This window comes from Cervus elaphus, chromosome 15 (assembly GCF_910594005.1).
Source record: "Cervus elaphus chromosome 15, mCerEla1.1, whole genome shotgun sequence".
NCBI lineage: Eukaryota > Metazoa > Chordata > Mammalia > Artiodactyla > Cervidae > Cervus > Cervus elaphus.
The window spans coordinates 29,050,317-29,078,310 of NC_057829.1; the positions used below are offsets into that span (position 1 = coordinate 29,050,317).

The following is a 27,994-nucleotide window of genomic DNA, read 5'->3' on the forward strand; positions in this document are numbered from 1 at the left end:
CCTTGCGCCTGAGCCACAACCTCCGTGTCTGGCTGTGGTTTCCTGTTTTCGTAGATGCCACTTTCCCTTACCCAAAGTGTTGGCTAAGTACAAAGTTTTCCACTTTCGAGTTTGCTTTCTCGACTCCTTGCTTTCAATAACCCTCCATAAATAGACAAACCAAAAGGAAATTTATTTAAAGATAAAAATCTTTATTAAACGATTTTGAAAACAGATCATTTAAGTCTTTCTCCGTGAAAAATGCAGCTAAGACAATATTTGCAAAGTAAGCGTCTCACACACTGTTGGGAAGAATGCAAAACCACTCTGCTTCTAGTGTGCAATATTTACACAATAAACAGACTCCAAGTATATGATGTTAATGGAAAACTTTAATACATTTGAAATTCAGCATTACCTCAGAGTTGGAAAGGCAAAATACAATAGCAAAAACCTGGAAACAACCCAAAGGAAGAGTGGATGAATACACTGATAATATATTCAAAAAATCGCATATTACAAAGCAGTCGAAATGAATGAACTATAGCTATTCACCATGTGAATGAATCTTGGCAGTATACATACTTTAAAATGTTGCACTGTTAGGAGCCACTTGAGGGGGGCTCCTGGCCAATTCAGACAATTTGAACATCAAAGTAAACAATAATGGATTACAATCTGTTGAATAAGATAGGAATACACAAGTTCACATTGATATGATGAAGAGAAAGGTAAGCTCTTTATAGCAGTTGAATGCCAATCCAATAATGGAGAGGAAATGATTGAAATAGAGAATTACCACTTGGCACCAACTATAGAAGTGGATGATTTAGACAGGGGTCTTCAGTGCTAAGGCTGGTATGTGGAGATTTGATAAGGAATAATTTACTGGCATGATTTTGGAATACTAATCAATTACAAAGGAAAAACTGAATTTAAGAAGCCAGCATGATCAAGTGATCAAGGTTAACATCACCAGTGTCGGGAGGAGTCTACATTTTATGCCTCCTGATGAGACTCACTGAGAAAAGCAAAGCATCATTTTGTGGTATTCCTACAGACAAAGGACCCAGGTTGTAAGCCATCCTATAATAAAAGCTTGTACCTTTTAATAAAACTGTAAAGGCTACAAAAGACTGGCAACTCTTTCAGATTAAAGGAGTCTGAAAATACACAACTAAATGCAGTACGTATTCCTGTACAGGATGTTGACCCAGAAATGAAAAGAGACATTGTTGGGATAGTGGGCGAAATTTGAATAGGCTTAATAGATTGGGTGGTAGTGTGGTACCAATATTGATTTACTGATGTGGAAGATTGTTTGCCATTATGTAGAAGAGTGATCCTGTTTAGGGGAAAACACCCGCTGGAGTGTTTAGGAGTGATGGGACAGGATGACTGCAGTTTTCTCTCTCAACCCACCAACAGTTCAGATAAAGACTAATAACAAAAGACATATGCACGCACACACACACTCAGAGTAAGTAATGAACCAATAAAATATTAACTGTATGAGAATCTAGGTAAAGAGGACATGGGAGTTCTTTGTACTGTCCTAGCAATTTTTCTATACATTTGAAATTATTTCAAAACAAATTATTAAACTATACACACACTCACACATTACTTTCCATGGATAGTCACGAGTCTAATTTTAAAAATAAATTGCATTTCTGCTAATAAACATATTAAAATTATAAAAATTGAGAAAAATGCTTTTAAAGTTAGTGTTATAAGTCATAAAAGTTCTCAAAAATAAAAACATGTAACTGTTGAGTAAGACGTTGCTCCCTGGATTTTTTCCCAAGCGAAGATTGCGACTGAATTTGTGCTGAGATAACTATCCTACCTTATACACATCGTAGTCTTTTTTGGGACCACATGGTTTGTGGGATCTTAGTTCCCCCAACAGGGGATCAAACCTGGGCCTCCAGCAGCAGCAGCATGGAGTCCTAACCACTGGATTGCCAGGGAATTCTCAATAACAGGCATTTTAATAGATATTTTCCCAAAGAAGATATGCAAATGGATAATCAAGAAAATATGTCCAGTAAAGAAAATATATTCATTAGTTATTAGGGAAATGCAAATCAAAACTGCAATGAGATGCCACTTTACATCCACTAGGATGGTTAGAATCAAAGAGACAATGATAGTGTCGCTAAGAATGAAGAGACATTGGAAGCCTCATTCATTGATGGTAGGACTGTAAAATGGTACAGCTGCTTTGGAAAATAGTTTGGCAGATCCTCAAAAAGTTAAAGATACTACTACCAGCAATTCCTCTCCTGTTATTATAGCCAAGAGAATTGAAAACTTGTGTCCACAGAAAAGCTTGTGCATGAATATTCATAGCAGCATTATTCATAATGGTAAATAGGTAAAAACAACCTGAATGTCCATCAACTGACAAATGGACAAGCAAAATGTAGATCCAAGCAATGGATTATTCAGCCATAAACAGAATGAAGTACTGATTCATGCTACAACACAGGTGAACCTTAAAAACAGTACGTTAATTAAAAGAAGCCAGACACAAAGGGCCACACATTGTATAATTTCATTTATACATAAAGCCCGCAACAGGGAAATCCATAGAGACAGAAAGTAGATTAGTGATTGCCAGGGGACAGGCAGGAAGAAAGGAAAGAAGGACTGACTGCTAATGGGTGGAAGTTCTCTTTTTGGGTGATGAAAATATACAAAAATTGATTCTGGTGACTATTGCACAAGTGTGTGAATATCCTAAAAACCCACTAAATTGTACACTTTAAAAGGATGAATGGTATGATATATGAGTTATATCTCAATCTTTAAAAGTTCAAAAATATAATTCTCACAAATTTTTTCCTTAATAACTTACACCCTTTTCCTTGACCAAATCCCATTGCTGTTAGTTACTTTTCCAAAATCTATGTCAGAAATCTATCTTGGCCTGTTATCCTTCTACCAATGTATCTTGCTTTCACCTTACACTACAGTTGTACATAGGCCTATCTCTCTAAGAGTAAGGTTGTGTCTTATACCACCTTGCATGTATGTCCCTTGGCACTTACCACCAAATAAATGTTCATTGAATTACAATTGATATTTACTATTCTTTCCCTCAATTTTTAGTACAATCATTCACCATATATATATTAAATATCTGCTTTGTGCCAGGGAGTTCAACAAAAAGAACAAATAGGGTTATTATTCTCAGAAGAATTTATAATCTAACAATACCCTTGTATCCTAATTTTTGTTTAGATTCCCCCACTAGATTACAAACCTCCTTCCTTTGTAGTTTCCCTAACTACCTATTGTAATGCTCAACATACTAAGCAATTGCTCAGTACTGGGAATAAACCCAGGTTTGAAATCACACTGCTATAGCACTAACTGAGTTCCTGAACTACTTCTCCAAAGAACTAATATTCAATCTCCCAGGAAGATGATTTAAGCTTCATTCATTCATTAATTTGGCACCTTTTATGTGTCAAGCTTCATTTTCTTGAACCATGATTAAACTGCAACTAAAATTAGTTTATAATTTCTTTTAAGAAATCAAGGGCCAATAAAGATCTATAGGCAGTCTTAGTAGACATAAAAGTAGGTTATATATTTTAGGCATATAAACATATAATCTCTTTTTAAAAAGCTGCTACAGCCAATACTAAACTATTTTCTATGTGGGAAGTTCAGCATTTATGAATATAGAATACTAATTTATGTGAAGTAAGATGCAAATTACTCTTCTAGGTCAAAACAGCTGAATTTGTTTTAAAAAGTAATATAGTTTTGACATATTACCAACTATAACTGTCCAATGGAAAGCAAAGGGTTTTTTCTAATGTTCAATATTATTTATTCAAATTTATTCAATATTATTACACAGAATTTGAAACTGTTGTGACTTTTACTCAATTTGGTACCTTATTTAGAATAAGAGCAGTGAGAATTAGGCTTTACAAACATTGCATTATTACTTCATCATTGTGATATGACTTTACTTGATTGTACATAGAGAAAAAAATAACATTGGACTTAAGGCAATAACCACATGTGCAAACCAAGCACAATACCCTGACACAGTCCTTAGTAAAAGCTCTTTTGGTTAGGTGAGGGTTGATGTTGCTGCATGCAGGTCAGTCATTGCTTTGAAGGATAAGCTTTGAATAGCTTCATTCATTTATAAAAATCTCTCCTACTGGCCCACAATGGCCAGAAGAAGCTTTTGGTAATCTCCACTCGTGTCACTTGCAATCACTGTGCCCAGCGTCTTCTGATACATCTGACTGAACATCTGTTTTATCTGCACAAGATCAATCTGCATGCAAGACATGATATTTGTGATATTAGAAAAAAGTTGTTAAAGAAAACTGATAATTTATTAAAATTATTCTTTAATAGTGAAAAGATCCTAATTATAACCAAAGCAGAGGGGAAAAAACACCAAAGGACTGACATTTTATAGCTAGCATTTATACCAGCACTAGCAAAGTGTTGGCCAGGATGCAGAGAAGTTGGAATCCCTGTTCACTGCTGGTAGGAATGTAAAATGTGCAGTCACTGGAAAACAGTATAGTAATTACTCAAATAAATAAAAACAGAATTACCATATGACACAACCATTGCACTTCTGAGTATCCACAAAAGTGAAGGCACAGGCTCAAATATGTGTACACTCATGTTAAAAGTAGCATTATTCACAACAGTCAAAGGGTGGAAGCAACCCCAGTGTCCACTGACGGATGAATGGATAAACAAAAGGTAGTGTACACATTCCCTGGAGAAGGAAATGGCAACCCACTCCAGTATTCTTCCCTGGAAAATTCCACGGACAGAGGAGGCTGGCGGGCTATGGTTCATGGGGTCGCAAAGAGCCAGACATGACTAAGCACAATGTATACATACAATGGAATATTATTTGGCCTTAGAAAAGGAGGAAATTATTACACATGCCACAATGTGGATGAACCCAAAAATGTTAAAAAGGACAAATACTTTATGGTTTCACTTATATAAATTAACTAGAGTAGTCAAATATTGTAATACGTAAGATAGAATGGTGGCTGCTAGGAGTTGGGAAGCAAAAAGAATGGTGAATTATTGTTTAATGAATACAGATTTTCAGTTTTGTAAGTTGAAAAAGTTCTGGTGGTAATGGTTGCACAACAATGGGAATGTACTTAATGTCACAGAACTTTACACTTAAAAGTGATTAAAATGTTAATTTTGTGTTATGTGTATTTTATTATAATTAAAGAAAAAGAGATCCTGCTTAGAAAATTTAAGTCTAAAAACAAAGACACAACAAAGTTTTTCCAAATATTGTATTATAGTTGTCTTTTAAAAAATGATTTACCTTCTTTCATATAATTTTGTAGTATATGCTTTCTTTCAATTAAAAAAAGTCTACTAAATATACAAAGTCAAAGAAAGGAATACATTTGAGGCTATGTTTAAGTAAAAAGATAAAGATAAAACTTTTAAGTTATTATACAGTGCTGCTAAATTTTAAGAATTTTTATGTCCAATGGGATTAATCTGCATAGGTCTTTCATACAGCCTTTTGTTGTTGTTGTTGTTGTTTTTGGCTGCGCCTCACGCTTGCAGGATCGCAGTTCCCTGACTGCTGAACCTGGCAGTGAAAGTGCCGAGAACACTAACCACTAGACCACGAGGGAATTCCCTCATACAGCTTTTTACGTGAGCAAAATGAAAACCCAAAGATAAACCTCTTCTTGAATTCCCTGGCAGTCTGTTTCACCAAAGCAAGCCTCTCACAGCAGGGAGAAGGTGAACACGATGCTTTATACAACCTCTACCAGCAGTGAAAAAGAGAGCTCTTTCTTAACGTCACTCATGGACTGACAACCAACGGAGGAACTGTTAATAAATTAACATTCTAAGTGAGACAGAGAAAGACAAATATTGTATGATTTCACTTACAGGCGGAATCTCAAAAAAACAAATGAACAAATACAACAAAACAGAGTTATAGACACAAAGAACAAACAGGTAACTGCCAGAAGGGAGGGGGTTGGGGGCAGGAAAGAAATAGGTGAAAGAGTGAGAGGTACAAACTCCCAGTTGCAAAATAAATGAGGGAAGAGTATGAATGAGTGGGGAATACAGTCAATAACTACGTAATATTTTTGTATGGTGATATGTCATAATTAGACTTTTCATGGGAATCCTTTTAAAATGTACAGAAATATCAAATCACTATGCTTTATAACAGAAACCAGCAGAGTACTGTAGGCGAATACATGTCAAAAACGAACAAACTCATACAAAAAGATAATAAGATTTGCGGTTACTAGAGGTAGCGGATTGAGGGAGGCAGACTAGAGAAAGACAATCAAAAGGTACAAACTTCCAGTTACAAGATAAGCTACTAGGGGTGTAATATACAATGTAATAAATATAATTAACACTGCTTTATGTTGTAGAGAGTAAATCCTAAGAGTTCTCGTCACAAGGAAAAATATTTTCCTTTAATCTCGTATTTTGTAAGATGATGGATGTTCATTAAATTTACTGTGATAATCACTTCATGATGTATGTAAGTCAAATCTCTATGCAGCACACTTTAAGTTTATACAGTGAGGTATGTCAGTTACATCTCAATAAAACTAGAAGAAAAATTGTGTTTAATATTGCTAAGAAAAAAGAATCAACATTCAAAATCAAGTGAAGATCAGACAAATAGAGAGAACCTCACCTCACTTCGAGTGACCACAATCCTGACCAGGGTGGAGTCATCTGTGCCGGCGCCTTTCATAGAATAGTAGAGCCTCTCAGCAAAGAAGGCAGGGCGGTTCAGGGCACACTGCACTGAAAATGACAGAGGCTTCAGACGTGAAATCATGACTTGACAAAGAGGTCCACACACCAGCTTCATCTATCGCTTCCAGCTGCTTTTGGTCATTTCCTATGTAATTACCTCAGAAATCTTAAGTGACTTGTAGAATGCTCTCCCCCTTGATTTTTCTCAGCACCCATCTTTCTTTCCAGCTGCATCAGACAGTCTACCTTCAATTCTACAAGATTCCCTCTGGCCAGTACCCATTTTCTCTCCACAGATGCAGTCACTGAAGATTCTTAACGTTTTCCCCCTTAACATGAGAAAATCTGTAGCAACTGTACCCTGGTAATACCTAACTAAACGGAATAATGACTAAAGTCTGAATTCTAGATGTCAAATGTATCATTTGACTGAAAGAAGGATGTAAGATAGATTCCAATATAAATAAGAAAACACAGACTTGAGAATGGTAAGAAATATGACATGTTTTCTCTTAGGAAAATTAAATTAGCAAAGGCTCTACCTTTCATAGAGATGGACTAACTGTACATTATTGTGTTAGCTACAATTACAATAGTAGTATTTATAAGATATTCAATTGCTAATACCAGTGTGTTACTAATATTCTCTTTAGTCTTATATTCTCCATGAGAACAAAATTTCCATTTCATTAAGCTTCTGGATGTCAGGACACCAAAAACTGGGTTTTTAATTTCAAATGGAAAAGGGTCTCATTTGGCTAAATACTTGAAAGACACTTGGGGGCTCAAAATGATACTCTGTGTGGTGGCACTCTGTGGTTTCCTTAGGGCTTTCCCATTTACCTTAATGGAAATGCTACAATCCATCATACACTTTTGTATAGTCCTCAAGAAGGGCATAGAGAATAACGACCAAATAATTCCAAAACAATCCTATTTGATTACACCACCAACCATTCATAGGGAACTGCATATAAAAACATAGGATTAGCTTGTTTCTGCCTAAGCAGACTCCAGGGAGGCTATACTAAGAATCACCACTTAATGGGAACAACTATTCAAAGCCTCCCTCATTTACAAACAAAACGAAGCAAAACCCGGAAACATGAACAGTGTCTTACAGATGGTTTTCAAACCGCTTTCAACATTTCCGGAAAACTCACGGCTGACACTGCTTAACAAATCTCGATTAGCCATCTGTAGACAAGAAAGTATAGGGGTTGAAATATTTTGACACCTTAAAATAGAAGCAAAATCTTCAAAAGAAAAGCTCATACCCTGGAATAGGCCTCCATGGTAGCTTTCAGCTGAGGAAAGCTTCTTGTGGCAAGAACCATGTTAAAGCAAGATTCATCTGTCCCTAGTCTCCCCTCACCAGCCTGGTAGAGACGCTGGGCATCGTCCTGAGCCAGTTGGTGGTTAACATTCTGGTTCTCATCACGGTTTCCCTGCAAAAAAAGGAAAGCAGGAGTCAGAAGAAAATGATACAAGTTCTATTTTTAAACCAAGGTTTTCCAATCTGGTCACTTTTGAATTTAAAAGGACAATTTACTAAAAATTAATCCATAAAGTTTGTCACGCTTATCGTTCATTTCCAAAGAAACTATACTAGTGTAACTAGTATTTTATTACATTGCCAACTGTGGATTTTATAATGTATGATCATGGTTTGATGAGGTTATATTAAAACAAGAGGTTTTACAGGGCTTTGAGAGCTAAATTAGAAAACGTTCCCATAGAAAATTACACAGACATTTTACTTTTGAAGGTATAGAAAATTTTACTGACATTCAGTTTAAAAAGCTTACTCAAGAGACTAAAGAGACAGGGATTCTTAAAGAAATTACTCTTTTGGGTTTGATCCTTGCTTTACAAGCTGCAGGGGTTTTTTGTTTTTATTCAATAAACATTTCTTCAGTAGCAGGTATTAAAAGTCTAGGTATGATACAAACCACAGAGATTGGAAATGATTATCTGGGCCAGGAGAAAGTGACTGGTATGTATTGAAATTGCAAACTATAGCACCTCCAGAGGCTGTGGCCACACACAAAGACTCATGATCCAGCAAGTCCTGAACACTAACAATGCAGCCACTTCCACCCTCTGGAAGAAATCCCGCAGCCATCAAAGGAATTTTCAAAAGAAAATTTCATCAAAAGAATTTTAGCTTCTCTTGTGACAGGGTCTCCTTCTATCAGTCCATGTTCTGAGCCAGTGAGCACTGTCTCTTGTCTAGCTTGGGGAGAGATGCACTGAGATGTCCTAGAAGCTGGATATCCCTGAACTCCAAGGTCTGAGTAAGTTTAGATTTCTCATGATGAAGCGACTTCATCCTAAGCCATGCTTTGGGGACCTTGTCTCCTAGGAGATATGAACTACCACTCAAATTAACAAAGTATGATTCTGCTTAGCTGGGATTTAAGATCAGCATTATACTGAGTTTCACTTTATATTCACCATGTACCTAAAAGGTATGGAGCACTTATTTTGTACCAGGGTGTACCAGTCAGGGTTCTCCAGAGGAACAGAACCAACAGGATGTGCTATGTGGTGGGGACACAAGAAAAGACAAGGCCCCTCCCTCCAATGAAGTTAAGCCAAAAGAGGAAGCATATAATATAGAGGCTTCGTGAACTTCATCCAAGTGTAATCTTAATATGTAAGTCTTTATTACGAATGTATGCATAAAATGATGTGTGAGACTTTAAGAAGAAGTTATAAATAACACAAGTACTGACAGTCTGTATCAATTTATAGACCAAACTCTTCCCTGGGATGGGATGAGGGAGAGAGGGAGAGAAGAAGCTCTGGGCCTGAATAAGAGTAAAGCTTAGATGGGTAGTTGGTTTCTTTCTAAAACAGAAACACAAACCCAAACAAGGGAAAGGTCGCCCTCTAGAGTCTTAGTGTCTGTCTGAGGAACAAAATGGAGATGTGTTCCTTGAAGGTTGAGGAACTGTTTTCTGAAGAGCACTGGCACAAGCAATGTGTAGAAGCCTATTATTCTAAAGGGATAGGAGGCAAAGGAGCGCAACAACTCCCCAAATGACTGCCTTTGGATTCAAGCACACAGTAAGGTCTCAATGTCCTAAAAAGCTACTTCCTGGAAGAGGGTCCTTTATTTTGTAAAATGTTTGGGCCTTGAACCCTGCATAAAAAGACATTCAGCACCTCATTAAAGTCTGAATAATCGTTTTTTAGCATTAAATCTCTGTTTCTGATTTTCTTTTCACGCTAACCTACCCTCCTGCTCTGTTACGGTAAATTCAATGTCCTCCCACCCATTTGCTTTGTTTTCTCATCTCCATACCCACACACTCTGGCACACTGTCTTCTCTGCAACTATATCCTTTTGCTCTGAGAGCCTCTCCTCTACTTTTAGAATCTTCAAGACTGTCCAACCTTGTGCACTAGCAGGATAGCCAGTAACGCCTGATACTGAATCAGTGTGCTAGTCTTTTGCATCATCTCTTTCAAATATACCCTGATTATTTATAGTATCATTGCAAATACCCTATTTGGAGAATTTTCTGCAACTCTGCCAGCACATCTGGGGAATCAGAACAAGGAAGGTACTTCAGCACAGTATTTCAGTGAATGCTGAAATGTTTTCTGCATTTCTGTCTCACTCTTGTCGCACTTGGCATGGCAGACCTGCATATCTTCAGCTGATGGTCCCAATTAACTGGCAGTACAATGCTAAGCTTAAAAGTACAGATTCATCTTCATTTGAAGACACAGAGCCTCAAGGTGATTTCTGATTTCATACAACCTTCATGTGGATAATTGCTGATTTCTTACAACAACCAGATTTGCAGAAATAATTTTCAATACAGAAACAAAGAAACCCATACAGAGGATTCTCTGTTGTCCCTCTTAAAGATATCAAGATTCCAAGGGGGCTAGATATTAAAAGGAATAAAGAATGCCCACTGGCAGTAGGCAGTAAACAATGTTCCCTCCACCAACACTCAGACACTTAATTCAATACTCACCTGGCACATGGATACAAGTAAACGTTCAAAATGCCCTGATGTATCTGACCTAATGTCCTTTTCAAGGTCTCGTCCAAATTCTGATTGATAACATCTGACTATTTCTCGGATTTCCTGGTTTGTTCTTGTGCACAAAATTTCAATCAACACACGTTCCTGAGTTCCTGCTCCCTATGTGAAATGAAGGGAGAAGGAGAGAGAATTATAAACAAAAAGCAAATTTCTGGAAGTTATTAAATCTTAATGTTCCATCAAACATAACTTTGGCCCCCAGACTGAAAAGCTCTATATACTCAGATGATATAAAATAATGTATTGGTTTACCTGCCACTGCAAACTCAGAACTGCCATAATTTATGGGGTTTTACATTTGAAATAGGATAAAATACTCAAAGTAAATGCCATATAGTACCTTCATTGCATTCCGTAAACTCCAGGCATCATAATACGTAGGTGGCATGAACAGGGCAAGGATCAGTTCTTCCATATTTCCACTTAACTCTGATTTAAGATCTTTGATTAAATCCTGTGGCATTATAAACACAAATTCAGTATATGAGCTCTCCAAATTTTGTCTTGCTTAAATTTTTTAAGGAAAATACGAGAAAAATGGAATTGACCTACTTTAAGGAAACCTCAATTTCTGTTCAGAATATCATACACTACAGAATTAGTATTTAAGCACATTAAATTCAAGAAGATATATTTTAGTCATTCGATCAATAAATACTTAATAATAAACTTATTGTAGTTCTGCCACTACATCAGGTACAAAATAAGAGGAACAGGAAACAAAGATAATTCAAATTAACAAAATGATAAACAGGTATTTACTTAGTATAAGAAACTGCTCTTCTTTTATGAGAAAGTAGAAATCACCATCATTGTATTCTTACTTGAGAAGAGAAGACAAACATCTAAAAACTGAAATAAAGCAGCCTGGTTCTCCAGCACCAGATGAATAAGTAGCACAGAAATAAGTTGAAATAGGAAAAGTTAAAGTGGGCTAGAGAGCTTCAGAGAAAACTTCAGTGAAGATATTGAAGAGTATGTAAAAATTAGCAAAGAGAAAGGAGAAAGATATTTCAGGTAAGGAGATGGAACACAAACAAGAACAGAAAAGCTGCTCCTAGCCTTGGCTATATGCATTAAAATAATCTGCAGAATTTTTCTAAAAAAAAAAAAATTATGTCAAGAATGAATACTCAGAGATTCTGCATGTGTTTTTAAGTTTGAAAAGAAATTATGATATTCTGCTCAGGTTGAGAATTACTTAGTATAGACGCAAGAATGAGCAGAGCTTATTCAATGGGACAATAAGACAACCAATTTTGTTAAGAATAATGTTTTTAGACATTAGTAAAACAAAGTTGTAACTATATTCTTGGATTATTACCTTGAATACCAAGCTAAAGAACATGGATTTGATTCTGCATGCTGGGAGGAGTCACTGAAAATTTTTATATAAGAAAACAACAGGCAGTATGGATTATAATGACCAAAGATATATATGAAATTTAGCCTACTGGAATATTTAGATAAAGAGTAATAAAGGTTTGGGTTTGAGTGACTACAATGAAAGTGGAAAGGAAAAAACGGAGATAGAAGACACATTTCTGAAGAGGCTTTTTACAGATTAGATCAACAAGACAAGCAATAACCAGTTGCCAGGACAAAGCAGGGCCTGGCATACACAGGCACTGAAACAATATTCACTGTCTGACTGAGAAAGAAGAATGTGGGATCAAAGACTCCACAGCTGGCTAGAGGAACAGAGTTTTTATTAGTAAGAAGTCCAGAGAAAAAGTGGCGGTGGATAAGGACAATAGTCTGGGAAATCAGTTTTAATTCAAAAGTGATACATGAGAAAATTTAGGACAACAAAGCACAGACTACATGTGAACTAAAGAAATTCATAATACAAAAAATATTTTTGTGAGAAAAATGAGTCTGATGTTGAATCCTAAGGGAACCTAGGACTTGTGTCGCTTAAGCAGCCTTAAGACCAAGGAAGTGGACTCTGGGTTGAGAAGAGAGGGAAAGCAGAGTGGAAAAGATGAATCAGGTCAGTGGACCTCTACTCCCCATCTGAGAAAAGTTAACTGGATCCAGAGAATGTCGGAAAATTTTTAGGATTCCTATCTGAATGACAAACCAATGCTACCCCCTCTTGCCCTTTATATTTAAGAAGCCATGGCACCTGTCAGCCATAGAATCTTGCTGGATTTAGTCACTGACCATCCGCTCAACAAGTATTTATGTGGCTATCTGTTATTGTTCCTGTACTTGGTACTATAAACACAAAGATGAATAGGACATGGTTGCCCTAGGGCCGCTCACAGTTTTTAGGGAGTGGGCACTGAGATCGGTTACAGCAGAGGTTTTACGAAGTGCTATGAGATCACAGTGGAAGAAGCAGCCAAATTATACCCACAGCAATGAGAGAAGCTTCACAAAGTAGCTTAAACAAGCCAAACCCTGGAGAGCTTGTTTGCCATGCAGCTAAAGAGGAAAAGGTATTCCAGGACAAGAAAACAACATATATCAACCACAGAAGCATGTGTTCAGGGAATGGAAAGAGGTTCTATAAAACTGTAAAATGGGGTATGTTTAGGAGGGAGAGAAGTGAAAGATGATGCCAAGGGCCAAGAATAAGCAAGGGCCACATAAGAAGTCCTTGAGTCCCACTTTAAGGAGAAGATTGAGAACCAAGCTACTGATTATGATTATGGTCATAATCTACTTTCTACTGAATATGTGTCACCTACCAGACATAGTAAACGGGTATCATTATTGGAGAGAATTGGGAAGGCTTTTAAGAGAAATAAATATTGAATACACCTCTTCTGGGGTCTCTGAAGTCTAGCTGTCTCTACTTTATACTTATCAGTACTAATAAAAATACAGTATCCAACCTGACAGAATTCAGGGCCTACAGGCCACTGTTCTTGCTAACTCCTGAAAAGAAAATGAAACAAAACAAAACATACCTTGCCATACATGGTCTTAAAAGCTGCTTTAATTTTTTGCCTTTGGTCATTGGAACGATTGGCCACAACATCTATAATTGCCTGCTCGTCTGTACCTGAAAGAACCACACATGACTAAATAAGGATGAGGTCTGTGTGGGGTGCTCACTGAGGACATTTTTTAGATTACAAGGTGCCTGGTGCTAGCTTAAGTTGAGGCGTGTGCACACAGGCTCACATATAAACTTGGCTGTATGATATAAACTTTATTTTTACTTTATATCCAATCACTTGAACTTATAATAAGACAAAAATATGTTTTCCTTACCAAAACCCTTCATCGCTTTACGAAGAACTTCAGCATCTCTCATGGCATCGAAATTGGCAGCAGGTCGGATTGTTCCGTGAGTTCCCTGAGTCATCGCAGCAGGCTGAGAACAAGAGGCATAAAATCCAGGTCAGTTATTGTGGTAATCTAATCCTTTCACAGTATATACATATACCAAATCAACATGTTGCATACCTAAAACTAACACAATGTTCTATTTCAATTGGGTTTCAATAAAACTGGGAGAAAAACAGTATGAAAAAATGTTCAACATCTTGGATAAAGGAAACACTAGCTTAAAAAAAAAATCCCTCCCAACTCAGGTTTCTTTGCTAATAAGACAACAACTTAAGACTTCTCCAATCATCACTCTTAAGCAAGAAAGCCAGTGCTGAGGTTTCAGGACAAGGATATTTATTTTTGTGGCAGAACAGATAGAGACTATCCTTCTCCTGCCAAAAGACAGCAAGACACCAAACTTTCAGGAAACAAGAGTCAAGCTTGTGAAGTTAGTTACAATCTTTCTATGCCTTGGTTTCCTTCAAGGGAGAAGAGGGGGGGAAAGAGACTGATCCCTGAGTAGTGTGAGATGAGTGGCAGTGTTTTATTTAAAGAATATAATAATGGCTTTAGAGAGGCAGAGTTGGAGTTGCCCGATGAGATTTCAAACAAGCAATGTAATTTTGGTAATCTCTCTTCACTTTTAGTATAGGCTCTGATTATTAGACATAAAATAAAACATCTTAAAGTAAGAAAGGCACAAAAATGAAATTGATGACCAGAGACTCTTGGAGTTATTCATTAATTTTTTAAGGATAAACCAAAAAGCAAGACAATGGATATATTTTTTAAACACCAATCTATGAAGAAATTTAAAAAATCACCAAAGACAAAGACCACAGTAATAAGTGTTTCAGGCAAGAATCACTAATTTGATGCTAAAATTAGTGGGTGAAAGTATAATTTGTATACTTTGCAACATTACAGCAGAAAACCTAGCAGACATCATCTGAAACAAATGATCAACACCAATTATCACCAGTAAGAGGGTAAATCAACAATAAGTGCCTCCTGATAAGATGCACTAGGGGCACAACCTCACTTCTGTGGTATTCCTGTTAGAAAGGCATAACCTAGATTAATCAGAGGGATTTATCAGACAAACCCAAATAAAGGAATATTTTACAAAATAACTGGTAGTACCCTTCCAACATGTCAAGGTGATGAACAACAAGGATTGAAGGACTAGTTCATATTAAAGGAAACTGAAGAGACATGACAACAAATGCAGTGTTTCATCCTGGATTTGATCCTGAGCCGAAAGGACATTACTGGGACAGCTGATGAAATCTGAATAAAATCTAAAAGTGGAGTGATTGTATCATTAAAACATTAATTCTTGATCACTGTATTTATGTAAGAAGTTAATATCTGGGGAATCTGAGTAGAGGGTATGTATATAGGAATTGGCTCAGTCAGTAAAGAATCGGCCTGCAATGCAGGAGACCTGGGTTTGATCCCTGGGTCAGGAAGATCCCCTGGAGGAGGAAATGGCAACCCACTCCAGTATTCTTGCCTGGAAAAATCCCATGGACAGAGGAGCCTGGCAGGCTACATATAGTTCATGGGGTCGCAAAGAGTAAGACACACTTAGTAACTAAACCATATATAATTTTTTACAACTTTTTAATGTCTGAATTTATTACAAAGTTAAGTTTAAAAATTCTAAATACAAAGTTATGAAACAGTTTATTAGTTTGCTTAAAAGACTCAAATCAGGGCTTAAGAGAGATGAGATGAGACGAGATGATATCCCACCACATTTTTTAAAAATTAAAAATTAAATAATATATTTTATTTAACCAAGTATTTCTAAAGTATCATTTAAAGATGAAATCAACATTGTTTCAAAATATAAAATAATTCAGCTGCTATTTAGGCAACTGAAACTGTATTTCAAGTTATACCCATTGAATACCTGTGGGGACAAATTGTTTGGGGAGAAGCAGACCAGACCACCTTTCAGCAAACACTTTTACAGTCTGTAATTCCTCCCACTCATCTATACATTTTTTCTACCAATAAGCCTAACAATCATCTGTCATTAGTTTCTAAGCCAGCAATGTAAGCAAAGAACTAACAAGAAATATTTGTATTGTGGTTTTAAGGAAAAACTAAAAATATTCTACTGGTAGCATGTATTCACGTAGAAAAATTTTTTCAACAAATTGCTTTTCAGTTCAGTTCAGTCGCTCAGTCGTGTCCGACTCTTTGCAATCCCACGAATTGCAGCACCCCAGGCCTCCCTGTCCATCACCAACTCCCAGAGTCTACTCAAACTCATGTCCATCGAGTCGGTGATACCATCCAGCCATCTCATCCTCTGTCGTCCCCTTCTCCTCCTGCCCCCAATCCCTCCCAGCATCATGGTCTTTTCCAATGAGTCAACTCTTCACATGAGGTGACCAAAGTATTGGAGTTTCAGCTTCAGCATCAGTCCTTCCAAAGAACACCCGGGACTGATCTCCTCTAGGATGGACCGGTTGGATCGCCTTGCAGTCCAAAGGACTCTCAAGAGTCTTCTCCAACACCACAGTTCAAAAGCATCAATTTTTCGGCGTTCAGCTTTCTTCACAGTCCAACTCTCACATCCATACATGACCACTGGAAAAATCATAGCCTTGACTAGACGGACCTTTGTTGGCAAAGTAATATCTCTGATTTTTAATATGCTATCTAGGTTGGTCATAACTTTCCTTCCAAGAAGTAAGCGTCTTTTAATTTCATGGCTGCAGTCACCATCTGCAGTGATTTTGGAGCCCCAAAAAATAAAATCTGACACTGTTTCCACTGTCTCCCCATCTATTTCCCATGAGGTAATGGGACCAGATGCCATGATCTTAGTATTGCCTTTACATGAGGCTTAATGTATCAAAACTATGAAAGTTTCCTTTGATGTAACCATTGTGACTAAAATCCTAAGCAGGGCAGAAGGTTCTGTTTAAAATACACTGAACTAGGTAGGAAGAGAAACTTGCTCCCATCAGGTACTGTTTGATGACTCTCATTTTGTCATCTTGTTTCTAAAAACTAAAACAACAAAAACCTATTCCATTTTTCATCTGGAGGGGAAAATGGCTTTGTTTTATTCTTTGTTCAAAGTCTAAGTTTGAAGTGACTCTTCCTTAAGAACACTATCATTCTGCAGGCATTATTTTGAACTCAAGAGAAATCAGGGTCCATGTTCTTGAGGTCAAATCTCTAACTACAGAGGATTTCCCAGCACAGCAAAGCCCATACTATCTGCCACCAAGATTTCCACCCTTTGACACCCATTTGATTCCAACCTTCCTCCTGAAAAATTGCCATAGAAGTAGAATTGGATCAATCAAGAGAGGTCACTTGCCTGAACTACTCAACCAAGACACACACACACAGCAACCGACCTCCACCAGCGGATTTTCAGTGATAGGGAGCTCACAGGTAGTCCATTCCATCTCCACCTAAAAGCTCGTCCAAAATCTACTGCTCTGTTAACTCCCTGGTTTTAGTTTAAGGTGGTAATTGTTACACAAGACAAGCTGCAGGTATATGTGTATTTTACTTTAAGTGTTTTTATGTTTAAAAATCTTTTCTATTCAGTCATAAAATGATGTCTTTAAAAGTAAATGCATGCTTAAACTAAACTAAAATGAAAATTCTCATAACAAATGATTAGAATAGCTACAGATTTATAGTATGATTAACAATCAACTTTCAACAATTTTTTTTTTAAAAAGAAGTGAAAGCAATTTACTATGGGCTTTCAAGGAATATCATTTACTCTATCAGTAAAGTAGCATATTTTAAGAAAGAGACCACTGTTCTGGGAAGCAGAAGAGCTAGGATCTAGTCTCAGCTTTGCCATTCACTAGCTGTGTGGCCCTGGGCAAGTTCCTTAATCTCTCTGGAGGTCAAATACCACAAATCAGGAAAGTAAGCCAGAAAATGGCTAAATTGTTTCTCTTCCAATATTGTAATCCCTTCCCAACCCAGCCGAAGAAAAAGTTTAAAAACGCTAGACTTTTATGAACAGACAGTATGAAATGAGAAAATCAAGATAAAGTAAACATAAAACTGCTTATGTTCCTAGTAACCTGCATAGGGTTATAAAAGAAATAACAAGTCAATTAAAGAATAAAACTTAAAAAAAAAAAAAAGAATAAAACTTAACATTAAAGTAAGGAGCTACACTGAAATGCGGCAAGGATTTGACATACGGGAGACCTTCTGAGACTACTGAAAAATCAATTTAACAGACATTAATTACTACCACGCTTAAAGGGCCTGCCAAGCACTACAGGTACATAAAGATAAAATAGCTATTGTGAGCCCTCAAGGAAGTGGTGAGAGACAAATACATGAGAAATTAGAAACAAATGAAGGCACGTTTAGGGGATTGAGTGATTAGTGAACATTAGAAAACCTTACTCACTTCACTGCTATAATCCAAAGAAACAGGAGAGAAAACAGGATAGGAAGGAAAGGATTCTGTATTGATCTGAAAGAAGAGTGTAAAAGTTATAAAGGCAAAAATGGAAAATAAAACCATACTTCATAAAACACAGCTAGAAATATCAATCACCCAGCCACCTGAGTTCATAGTTATACTGCCAGCAAGGGAGGAGGAAAAAGAACTAAAACCAATGCCGAGAATTCAAGTGAATCTCTATGAAAAAAAGAGTATGGGTGTCATCACCTGGGAGAAGGGACCTATGTTTGTCTTATCAAAGTCATCAGGACACTGGTGGACCAAACAGCATGGAGTCTATCAGAAGCAAAGATTAAAGTCTTAAGTGTCTCTTATAGGCCATCTTCCCTGCTTCAAGGAAATCTCTAAGATCAATAAAGGAGTAGTGCCTTTCTTTAGCAGACTTAATTTAAAAGATAGGAACAAAAAATACCTGACTAGGGTAGGGAGATTGTCCTCCAGGATACTGAGAAGGCATCGCTCCCCCAGGAAAACCACCTATATATTAAGAAAAAATAGAGCAAACAGGTATTAACTGATTTAATTTTTCAAAACAGCACTGATTTATTACGAATATGGAAACACATGAGAACATTCACACTTATGTTATTCACTAGAATAATTTTTAAGTATCATGATATACTGAATCAAAAACCAACTTTGGTCACAAGGACCTTTAAGAATATTCCATATTGTAATTTCTTTAAAATAATTTAACATAATTTCTTTAAAAATAATACTTTTTTTTTTTTTTAATAATACTTTAAAAAGAACAAAATAGTTGAACCAGATTAAATTCTGATTCCGTCTGGAAAGGATGGCAGCACGTGGTTCTGGGCTCATTCCCTTCATGTTACACGAATGACAGAGAAATTCCTGAAGGTTTTGTTTTTTTGGCTTCAGGAGAGATAATTTTTTTTTAATTGAAAAAAACAGGTCCTTATTTCCATCTTATGATTAAACCTTTTTTTATCAGATTAATACATTTCATGAAATCAGACGGTACCTAAGAAGTATTTAGTGTAAACATATACTAAAGATGATCCCAAACACAAACTAAGTTCTTTCAATGGCAACTGAAAAATTCAAAATATCAAGCCATCGTGCTTCTCTGGATAAGTGATACCTACCAGGTAGCGGGACCTGTGCTGGGCCACCCCCATAAGACTGTGTAGGTGGCTGTGGATAGCCAGGAAAGCCTGCTCCACCTGGTGGAGCTCCAAACCCTTGGCCTGGAAGAACAAGAGAGAAAAATAAACAAACTATAGTGACAGGTCTCATGACTGAAGTGAAAACTTTACAAATAATAAAAGAAATATTCTATAATGCTACAGCAGCAGTCCCTTTGGTCTAAATTCAACTTCTCAACAACTCCTTCCCCATTAAAAAATACATTTAAAAAAATGTTACTTCTTTCATTTGCCCTAATGACTTACAATATGAAAGTGCTGTTTTTTCTTTTCTTTTTTTTTTTTTAACATCTTGTGGACAGAGCTGTCCCTAAGGTCACAATCATGCTAAAATCAAATCCCTCAATCAGTTCTTAAGATTACAAATTATCAAGCAAACCATTAGTCCTTTATGATCATGAGATTTACTCTAATTCCTTCACAACAGAAGTTTGGAGATCGCTCCTGAGAATGCTCCAGCTTTCACACCTCCTCATTATCTTTCTCCCTCTATCTTGCCAGCTAAGTCCTTACTATCTAAGGTAGAAAGCAGGCTAAGAGCAACTCTGATTTCATACAAAACAAGCAGGAACCAAAAGGATTAAAGAGAGAAGGAAAAAAGTGTTACACTACTTCCACAACCCACGACTCACCTCCAGGATAGGATGGAGCCCCGCCTGGGTGCGGGGCGCCGGGATAGCCTCCAGGGGCTGGATAACCACCAGGGGCAGGGTAGCCTCCCGCTCCTGGGTAGCCACCACTTGGTGCTGGTGGGTAGGCACCTCCTCCCATTGGAGGAAAACCACTAGGGTAAGGATACTGACCAGGAGGGGGGAAAGATGACTCCTGACCTGTCGGCTGAAAAACCAGAAAAGTTTTCAAATGAATGTGATCATTGAGAAATAGAATCTAGCTAAGAAAACAGAGATTAACTGTTAAGGTCTAGCTTATTCTTTTACATATTAAAAAGCCCATTAGAAGTCCTGGTATCTCATATTAGTTTATCAGTATAGTAGTTTGTCAGGATACCTCTCTGTCAGAATACAGTTTTATGTAAATCCACTTGTGTTAGGCAAGAAGAATCTGTTTCTCTATTTGGGAGTGTCTCTTTTCAAACCTCAAGGCTTCATGAACAACTAGCAAGGCTCAATATAGTTCCTTTGTTTTCCTAGCACCTGGAAATATGGGAAAAATCTGCCCTCTCTACCCTAAAGAGAAGAATTCATGGCTTTCTTGTAATACACCTGGACCTGTGTATAATAGAAAGAATAAAAAAGTGACCTGGGCACACACTGGGTGTGACGTTTTGGACCTCAATTCAGATCACACAATGTCTAAGTCTGAAGAAACTGTCGTTGTTTAGTTACTAAGTCGTGTCCAACTCTTTGAGACCCCATGGACTGTAGCTGCCAGGCTCCTCGTCCATGGGATTTCTCAGGTAAGAATACTGGAGTCAATTGCCATTTCATTCTCCAGGGGATCTTACCGACCCAGGGATTGAACCCACTTCTCCTGCTTGGTAGGTGGATTCTTTACCACTGAACCACCTGGGAAGCCCAAAGAGACTGTTACATGTTCACTGAACTTTTTCCCAGGCCATAAAGACTACATTTCCCAGGACCCCCTTACAGTTAAATAGGACTGATAGGTAAACGACAGTGGACGGAAGTGGACAGAAGCAATGTACACCACTTCCAGCCTGGTCCCCATGACTTCCTGCCCCATCCTCTAAGATCTCTCTTCCTCTCTCACTTCCTTCATCTGCCAGCTGGAAGCAAAGAATCCAGTGGAGGACTCCAAAGCACTAGAGGATGGTAGAGTCAATATACTAAGGCAATAGAGGATAAAAGGAGCCTGAAAACCCACAAGATGAAATGGAACAAAGTCTCTTAGCTCCCTACCACACACTTCCCCCATCATCCCCACTACTGACTTCCAGGAGACTGGAGTAAGCAAGAAATAGGTTTTTATTGTGTTGAGCCATGGGGATGTTAAAATTGTGTGTTTTAGCAATTAGCCTATACTGACAGAAATGGTTGCTAGAGTCCAGTTTAGTATATAAGGACCTAGGAACATAGTTACAAATTTAATTTCTCTTATGACAAATTCAGAACTATATATTCACTTTACACACAGGTACACATATTGTCACTAATCATATAGGCCCCTCCTTCTGTTTACCCAGAGTCACAAAGAAGCCCTACATACTTATGAGCATAAAGCTGAAATATACTAACCTCAGCTATGAGGTTAGTCCTCAGAACAGTATAGATAAACAACAAAGTAGAACTTGGTAGCACATTTATAACATGTACTCAAAATACTAAAAGTCTCAGAACTACAAATCCAGGGCCCTCTAATCCACTGCAATTTGTGTTCTCTGAGTCAGTTCAGTTCAGTTCAGTTCAGTTCAGTCGCTCAGTCATGTCCAACTCTTTGCGAGCCCATGAATTGCAGCACGCCAGGCCTCCCTGTCCATCACCAACTCCCAGAGTCTACTCAAACTCATGACCATTAAGTCGGTGATGCCATCCCAGCCATCTCGTCCTCTGTCATCCCCTTCTCCTCCTGCCCCCAATCCCTCCCAGCATCATGGTCTTTTCCAATGAGTCAACTCTTCCAATGAGGTGGCCAAAGTACTGGAGTTTCAGCTTCAGCATCAGTCCTTCCAATGAACACCCAGGACTGATCTCCTCTAGGATGGACCGGCTGGATCTCCTTGCAGTCCAAGGGACTCTCAAGAGTCTTCTCCAACACCACAGTTCAAAAGCATCAATTTTTCGGCGTTCAGCTTTCTTCACAGTCCAACTCTCACATCGACACATGACCACTGGAAAAACCATAGCCTTGGCTAGACGGACCTTTGTTGGCAATGTAATGTCTCTGCTTTTTAATATGCTATCTAGGTTGGTCATAACTTTCCTTCCAAGAAGTAAGCGTCTTTTAATTTCATGGCTGCCCTTCTTAATTATTTTAAACATCCAACACAAAGGTTAAAAACCAGTGACTCATAGTATGGATTTAGTTTACATACATGTTGTATTGAATCATACTGTATTTAACATTTAAAAATATGCATTTCCCAATTTTAAAAAAATGGGCAGTTTCATATAAAATCTAGATTGTTGGCTTTACTTAAAGAAATGGAATATCCAGCAACACTGAATCAACCTCCCTGTATGGCCACATCAGGCTGAAGTGGACTAACAGGTGCCTTTCCATAGGTGACGCAAGTCCTTGTAGTTCCTCCACAACCCTGCCTTCACTCACGTACTCTACTCAGTACTTCTGGCCGTTTGAATTTATGACCCTTGCTCTAGCATATTTGTAAGATCTGTCATGGGCTGGCTAGTCCTATACAACACCTGTTCCAAGGACATGAGCTATTTTAGTTTCATAAGTGGCAATACTTACGGGATATCCAGGGAAAGGTGGGTAGCCTGTGGGGGGATAGCCTGGGTATGACATTCTGTAACAACAATAAGAAATGTCCTCTGTAATTTCCTATAAGGAATAAGGCCTTTGAAGATATACATTGTCACAATTTAAATAAAATCACATCTTCTGAAAGAAAGCGTCTAGCAGGCAGGCTGATTCAGTAGTTCTGAGATGGGGCCCGAGATTCTGTATTTCTAACTACACTTCCAGGTGATGCTATTGCTGCTGGTCTGTGAACAATATTTTGATATCAGAATATTTAGGCATTTCTGAATCTACCATTTAATTTGTCAAGTTTATCAACATGTGTTTTGGCTCTTATCCCCAGTACAGCTATAAATGATTTGTATTTCTCTTTTATCAAGACCCCAAACAATGACATAAACACACTAATATATATAAAATAGATAACAAATAAAGACCTACTGTTTAGCACAAGGAACTCGACTCAATTCTCTGTAATGGGTCATATGGGAAAAGAATCTAGAGTGGGTATATGTATTCACTTTGCTATACACCTGAAACTAACACTGATATACACAATACTGTAAATCTATATTCCAATTAAAATAAAAAAGATCCCAAACAAATCCAGTTCAGCATTTATGAAAACCCACCATGTGATAAGCACTGTTCTAGGTGCTGATAAAGAGATAAGAAGGGCAGGGGGAAGTACCCTGCCTTTTGAATATACAGTATAGGAAAATTAGAAAATAAATTTAAATTATTATTGTGTCCCTTATGACATAAGCACAGTACAGAAGTTAAAAACTTGCTAAATTGAGAATGAGTGGGCATATATCTAGTGGAAGTTAAAAATTACTAAGAAAGATAATAAGGAATACTGATTCAGACAGTTCTAAAGCAGTCATTTGGGATCCAAAGACCTGGATGCAAAGGATGTTAAATCATTTTTTTTTTCTTCTTCTCCAAGCTCAGTTGATAAAAGCAGTAAAGGAGAAGCAATACCATCTAAGAACAGTCAGTCAGATGGACCAACAGTAAAAAAGGTCAGGTTCCAAAGGAAAAGTCTGAAAATAATTTATGCGAGAAATTAATAATAATTTTAAAGACAACAAGTGTTATAGCACCAAAGACTACATAAGCAACTTAAATTTCTAAATTTCAGGAACTGTTCCAGTGACAAAGTCCTATTTCTACAGTCTAAAACTACTACATTAAGTCTCACCTTTAAGGGTTCTAGAGGAATTATGCCAACAAGAGTTTCAGAACAGAATGAAAATAAATACTATCTGCATGTGAGAAAACAAAGCAACTTTAAGAAAGTGAATCTGGGTACATTTTAATGAATAATAATATAAAAGAGTAGAATGCAATTCCATTTCCAGGATGTACTTTATAAAAATACTTACAAAAATGCAAAATTATTATACATACAAAGCTATTCATTACAGCACTATTTGTAACAAAAAAAGGTTAGGGAATTCCCTGGCAGTCCAGTGGTTAAGATTCAGCACTTTCACTGCTATGGCCTAGTTAGGCATAATTCATGCCATGCAGTGTGGCTAAAATAAAACATTAAAAACCTAAAAGACCATTAATAAGGGACAGCCAAAAGAGATTACAGATAGCCATACAATAAAAAGTTAGGCAGCTATTAAAAATGAGCAGCTCTCTTATATGAATGGCTGAGTCCCTTTGCTGTCTACCTGAAACTATCACATTGTTAACCGGCTATGCTCCAATACAAAAAAAACAGTTTAATAAAAAACATGAGCAGCTCTCCTTTCATTCATATACGAAGCCATCTCTAAGTCACATTAAGTGGGGAAAAAAGCAAGATGAAAAACTGCATAGATAATTTGCAACCAAATGTGTAAAACATAGTTATTTGTATATAGAGCATATCCCTGAAAGTAGACTCAACAAAGTAGGAAACAGAAATTGCCCCTAGAGAGGAGAACTGGAGCATAACAAGACTTTTCAATGTAGCTATAGACCTTTTGGAATTATGCATGTATCATCTATTTCAGATTTTTTTTTTTTTTTTTTAATTTATTTATTTGGCTGTGTAGGGTCTTGCTTGCAGCACATGGGCTCTTTTGTTGCTCCTCATAGTACATGGACTTCCTTGCCCTGGGGCATGTAGGATCTTACTTCCCCAACCAGGGATTGAACCCACATCCTCTGCATTGCAAGGCAGATTCTTAACCACTGGGCCACCAGGGAAGTCCTATTTCAGATTTTAAAAGCTTTTGTACAAAGCTTAAACAAACCCAAGGGTGACTCAACAAACTACTCAACTTTGCCCGAAGAATAGTTAGACTATACTAGTGAACCACAACTTTTACTTCCTTTTCAATATTCTTTTTTTTTTTTTTCTTTTCAATATTCTTAGTCAGCAACTACTTTTAAAAAGACTTGAAAAGCATTCCTGGTTCTCCAAACCATCTCCACCCAGTGAGTCAACTACTAAAAGGGTTGGGTCTCACTAGGCAAGTCTCAGAGATGGCATGAAGCCCAGGAACACAGGAGGCAGCTGTTCCAAATTTATGAAACAAATGAAACAAAACAGGAAGGGTGAATGAAGACTGCCAACAATAGATACTACAATTTTCCAAAATCTGCCTCTTGATTGGGAAGGGCCATTTAAATCTGTCAGCAAGGGCTCTTCGATAAAGAATTGGAAGCAGGACTATAAGCTCTGGTATGGACAGAGTAGGCAGACATCACCAGTGAGGACTGAAAGGCTTTGGTTTGCAATAGTTGAAATTCCCTCTTCTACCTCCTTATCTAGTACTTGAAACCCCTTCCCTGACTGGTAGGTAACTCATTATACTCATTATCTAATTAGGACAGGTTACTTGATCAGATCAGTTCCCCACCAACTGGCAGAAATTAAGGAAGTTTAGAAGCAGCTGGACGACTTCCTTTCATTTCTGTCACTTTATGGAGGACATCAGCCATCTTCTTCTGTAGAAGAATTCACCCAGGTTAGGCTCATATCCGCACACGTTTGCTGCCCTTTTGGGACTAGGAATCAAATCTGGAATGCTACTTCCTACAATAGTTTCCAAGAATTATAAACCTGGGCCACTGTACAATTTTAGGCTTCCGCATTCGTCCTAGGGCTCACCAAGCAAAATACAAATTTCCCAAGTTTCCCTAAATTTGCTGTGTCACCAAGAAGTCCAGTCGGACCTAGCTGCTCGCTGGTTTTTCTACTCAGCTCTCCTAGAGGGCCGCTTCATGTGGGCCATCCTCTGGCCTCAGTCCCTCCACCTGCGGTCCACCTGCCCGCGCCAGAGGCCTCACTGCTCCCTAGGATCCCCGGACAGACGAGGGGCAGAGAAACCCGGCGAACAGGACTGCCCGTGGTCTGGCCACCTCGCCGACCCCGCCCGAACGTCCCCACCAGGCAGCCCGGGTCCCAAGATGCGCGCACCGAGTCGCCGGCCACCCCTGGGGCCTATAGGCCCCTCCAGCCTCCCCCCGGTCCTCCCGCCGGTTCGAGGCCGCAGGCGGGGCCCCGCCCACTCCCGGGTGGCCGGCCACGGAGCTGGGCGGGGCGCGGTAACCGAGGGGCTGAGGGGTTGCAAGCGTAGGGGGCGCCGTTCCTCACCTGACCCCGCGGAGCAGCGTCACGGCCCAACCTGGTCCGGGGCAAGATGGAGCCGGGGGCGGGTCCGGGAAGGGCGGGGCGCCCCCGGCCGCCGCCGGAGCCCGTTAGGGCAGCAGTCGCGGCCGGGAACGCCTCTGGGGCAGGGCAGGGCGGTGCCGGCGGGGCCCGTCCGGGCGACCTTTGGGGCCCCGGCTCGGGCTCTCCCTTCGACCCCGCGTCGCCGCTCCACCTGCAAAGAGGAGGTCCCTTCGGGTGCACCAGCCAGTTTTATCACAGTTCCTTCCGGACTCTCTCAAGCCATTTGGGAAACTGAGGCGGTTCTGAGGCATCCTGGAGCGCCTTCAGTGGAGGGCGGCAGAAGCCTCGAGACTGGAGACCAGGGGCAGCCTCTCTGCCTGATGTGCAGTCCTCTCTGGTATCTTCTAAGGACAAGAACGGTGTCTTTTAATAGTGCTTTGTGAAATGAATACTCATGGGGATCCTAGGTAGTAGGAACACGAGATTAATCAAAACCACTCCAGAAGGGAGTTAGGTGATTCTAGGCTCCCCTCACACCAAAGCCCTATCGAATTACACACACACTAGCATTAAACATTTGAGGCCATTTCAAGGCCCAGAGCAGTATTTTAAACTCATTAAGAAAGTTTATTTTCCAAAGCAACAAAAAGACAGCTAGCTACCTTTTACAGTGGTTTTCAAACTGTGGTCCCCAGACTGGCAGCCGCCACATTTCCTGGAAACGTGTTAGAACCACAAATTATTGGGCTCCAACTTTGACCTTCTGAATTAGAGTTTAATTCACCTCGAGAGTTTAGAGGTGAAGGGTGGCAGTTTGTTTTCACAAGCCCTCAAGGTGGGTCTATGCACACTAAACTTCGAGAACTATCCCAAGGCTTCCTCATGGGGTGGGATAGGGTGGATGAAATTTTTAAGTGGGAAGGGCAAAATATGCATGGCCCTAATACAGGGATGAAGTGTAAGATACTTGAGAAAGGTCAGTGCCAAAATTTAAACAATACTGCACAACTCTCTGGGAACCCAACATTAATTTCCCAGCTCCCACCAGTCTGTCTGGCAAACACTGGGCCTTTCTGCCCAGTCTGCCTGGAGACCTCTGGAATCTCAGCATTCCATAACAAGGGTGTCCTTACTCCTCTTTGTGCTATATTACTAATAATACCTTGCTGATCTCATCCCTGCCCTTCCCTCTGCCTTAACTATCACCTTGAGAGGTTATTTTACAAGCCTA

General features: G+C 38.7%; 1 protein-coding gene across 4 annotated transcripts; it reads right to left on the reverse strand.

The window, feature by feature from the left end:
• Positions 1-170: 170 nt before the first annotated feature.
• Positions 171-26,939, reverse strand: ANXA7 (annexin A7). 4 transcript variants are annotated; one of them, XM_043925631.1, is made up of 14 exons: positions 26,746-26,939; positions 23,139-23,193; positions 20,378-20,582; positions 19,686-19,787; positions 18,989-19,053; positions 18,520-18,585; positions 14,046-14,148; positions 13,739-13,833; positions 11,161-11,274; positions 10,749-10,919; positions 8,031-8,201; positions 7,875-7,950; positions 6,689-6,801; positions 171-4,288 (listed from the first exon to the last, which is right to left on the reverse strand). In XM_043925631.1, the coding sequence occupies exons 2-14, from the start codon at positions 23,190-23,192 to the stop codon at positions 4,166-4,168; spliced, it is 1,458 nt and encodes a 485-aa protein (XP_043781566.1). In that variant the 5' UTR covers position 23,193; positions 26,746-26,939; the 3' UTR covers positions 171-4,165. The 4 variants fall into 4 exon arrangements, with proteins under 4 accessions (XP_043781566.1, XP_043781567.1, XP_043781570.1 ...); XM_043925632.1 differs by lacking the exon at positions 26,746-26,939 and adding an exon at positions 24,352-24,410; XM_043925635.1 differs by lacking the exon at positions 18,520-18,585 and having other exon boundaries at positions 26,746-26,925.
• Between the last annotated feature and the right edge of the window lie 1,055 nt (positions 26,940-27,994).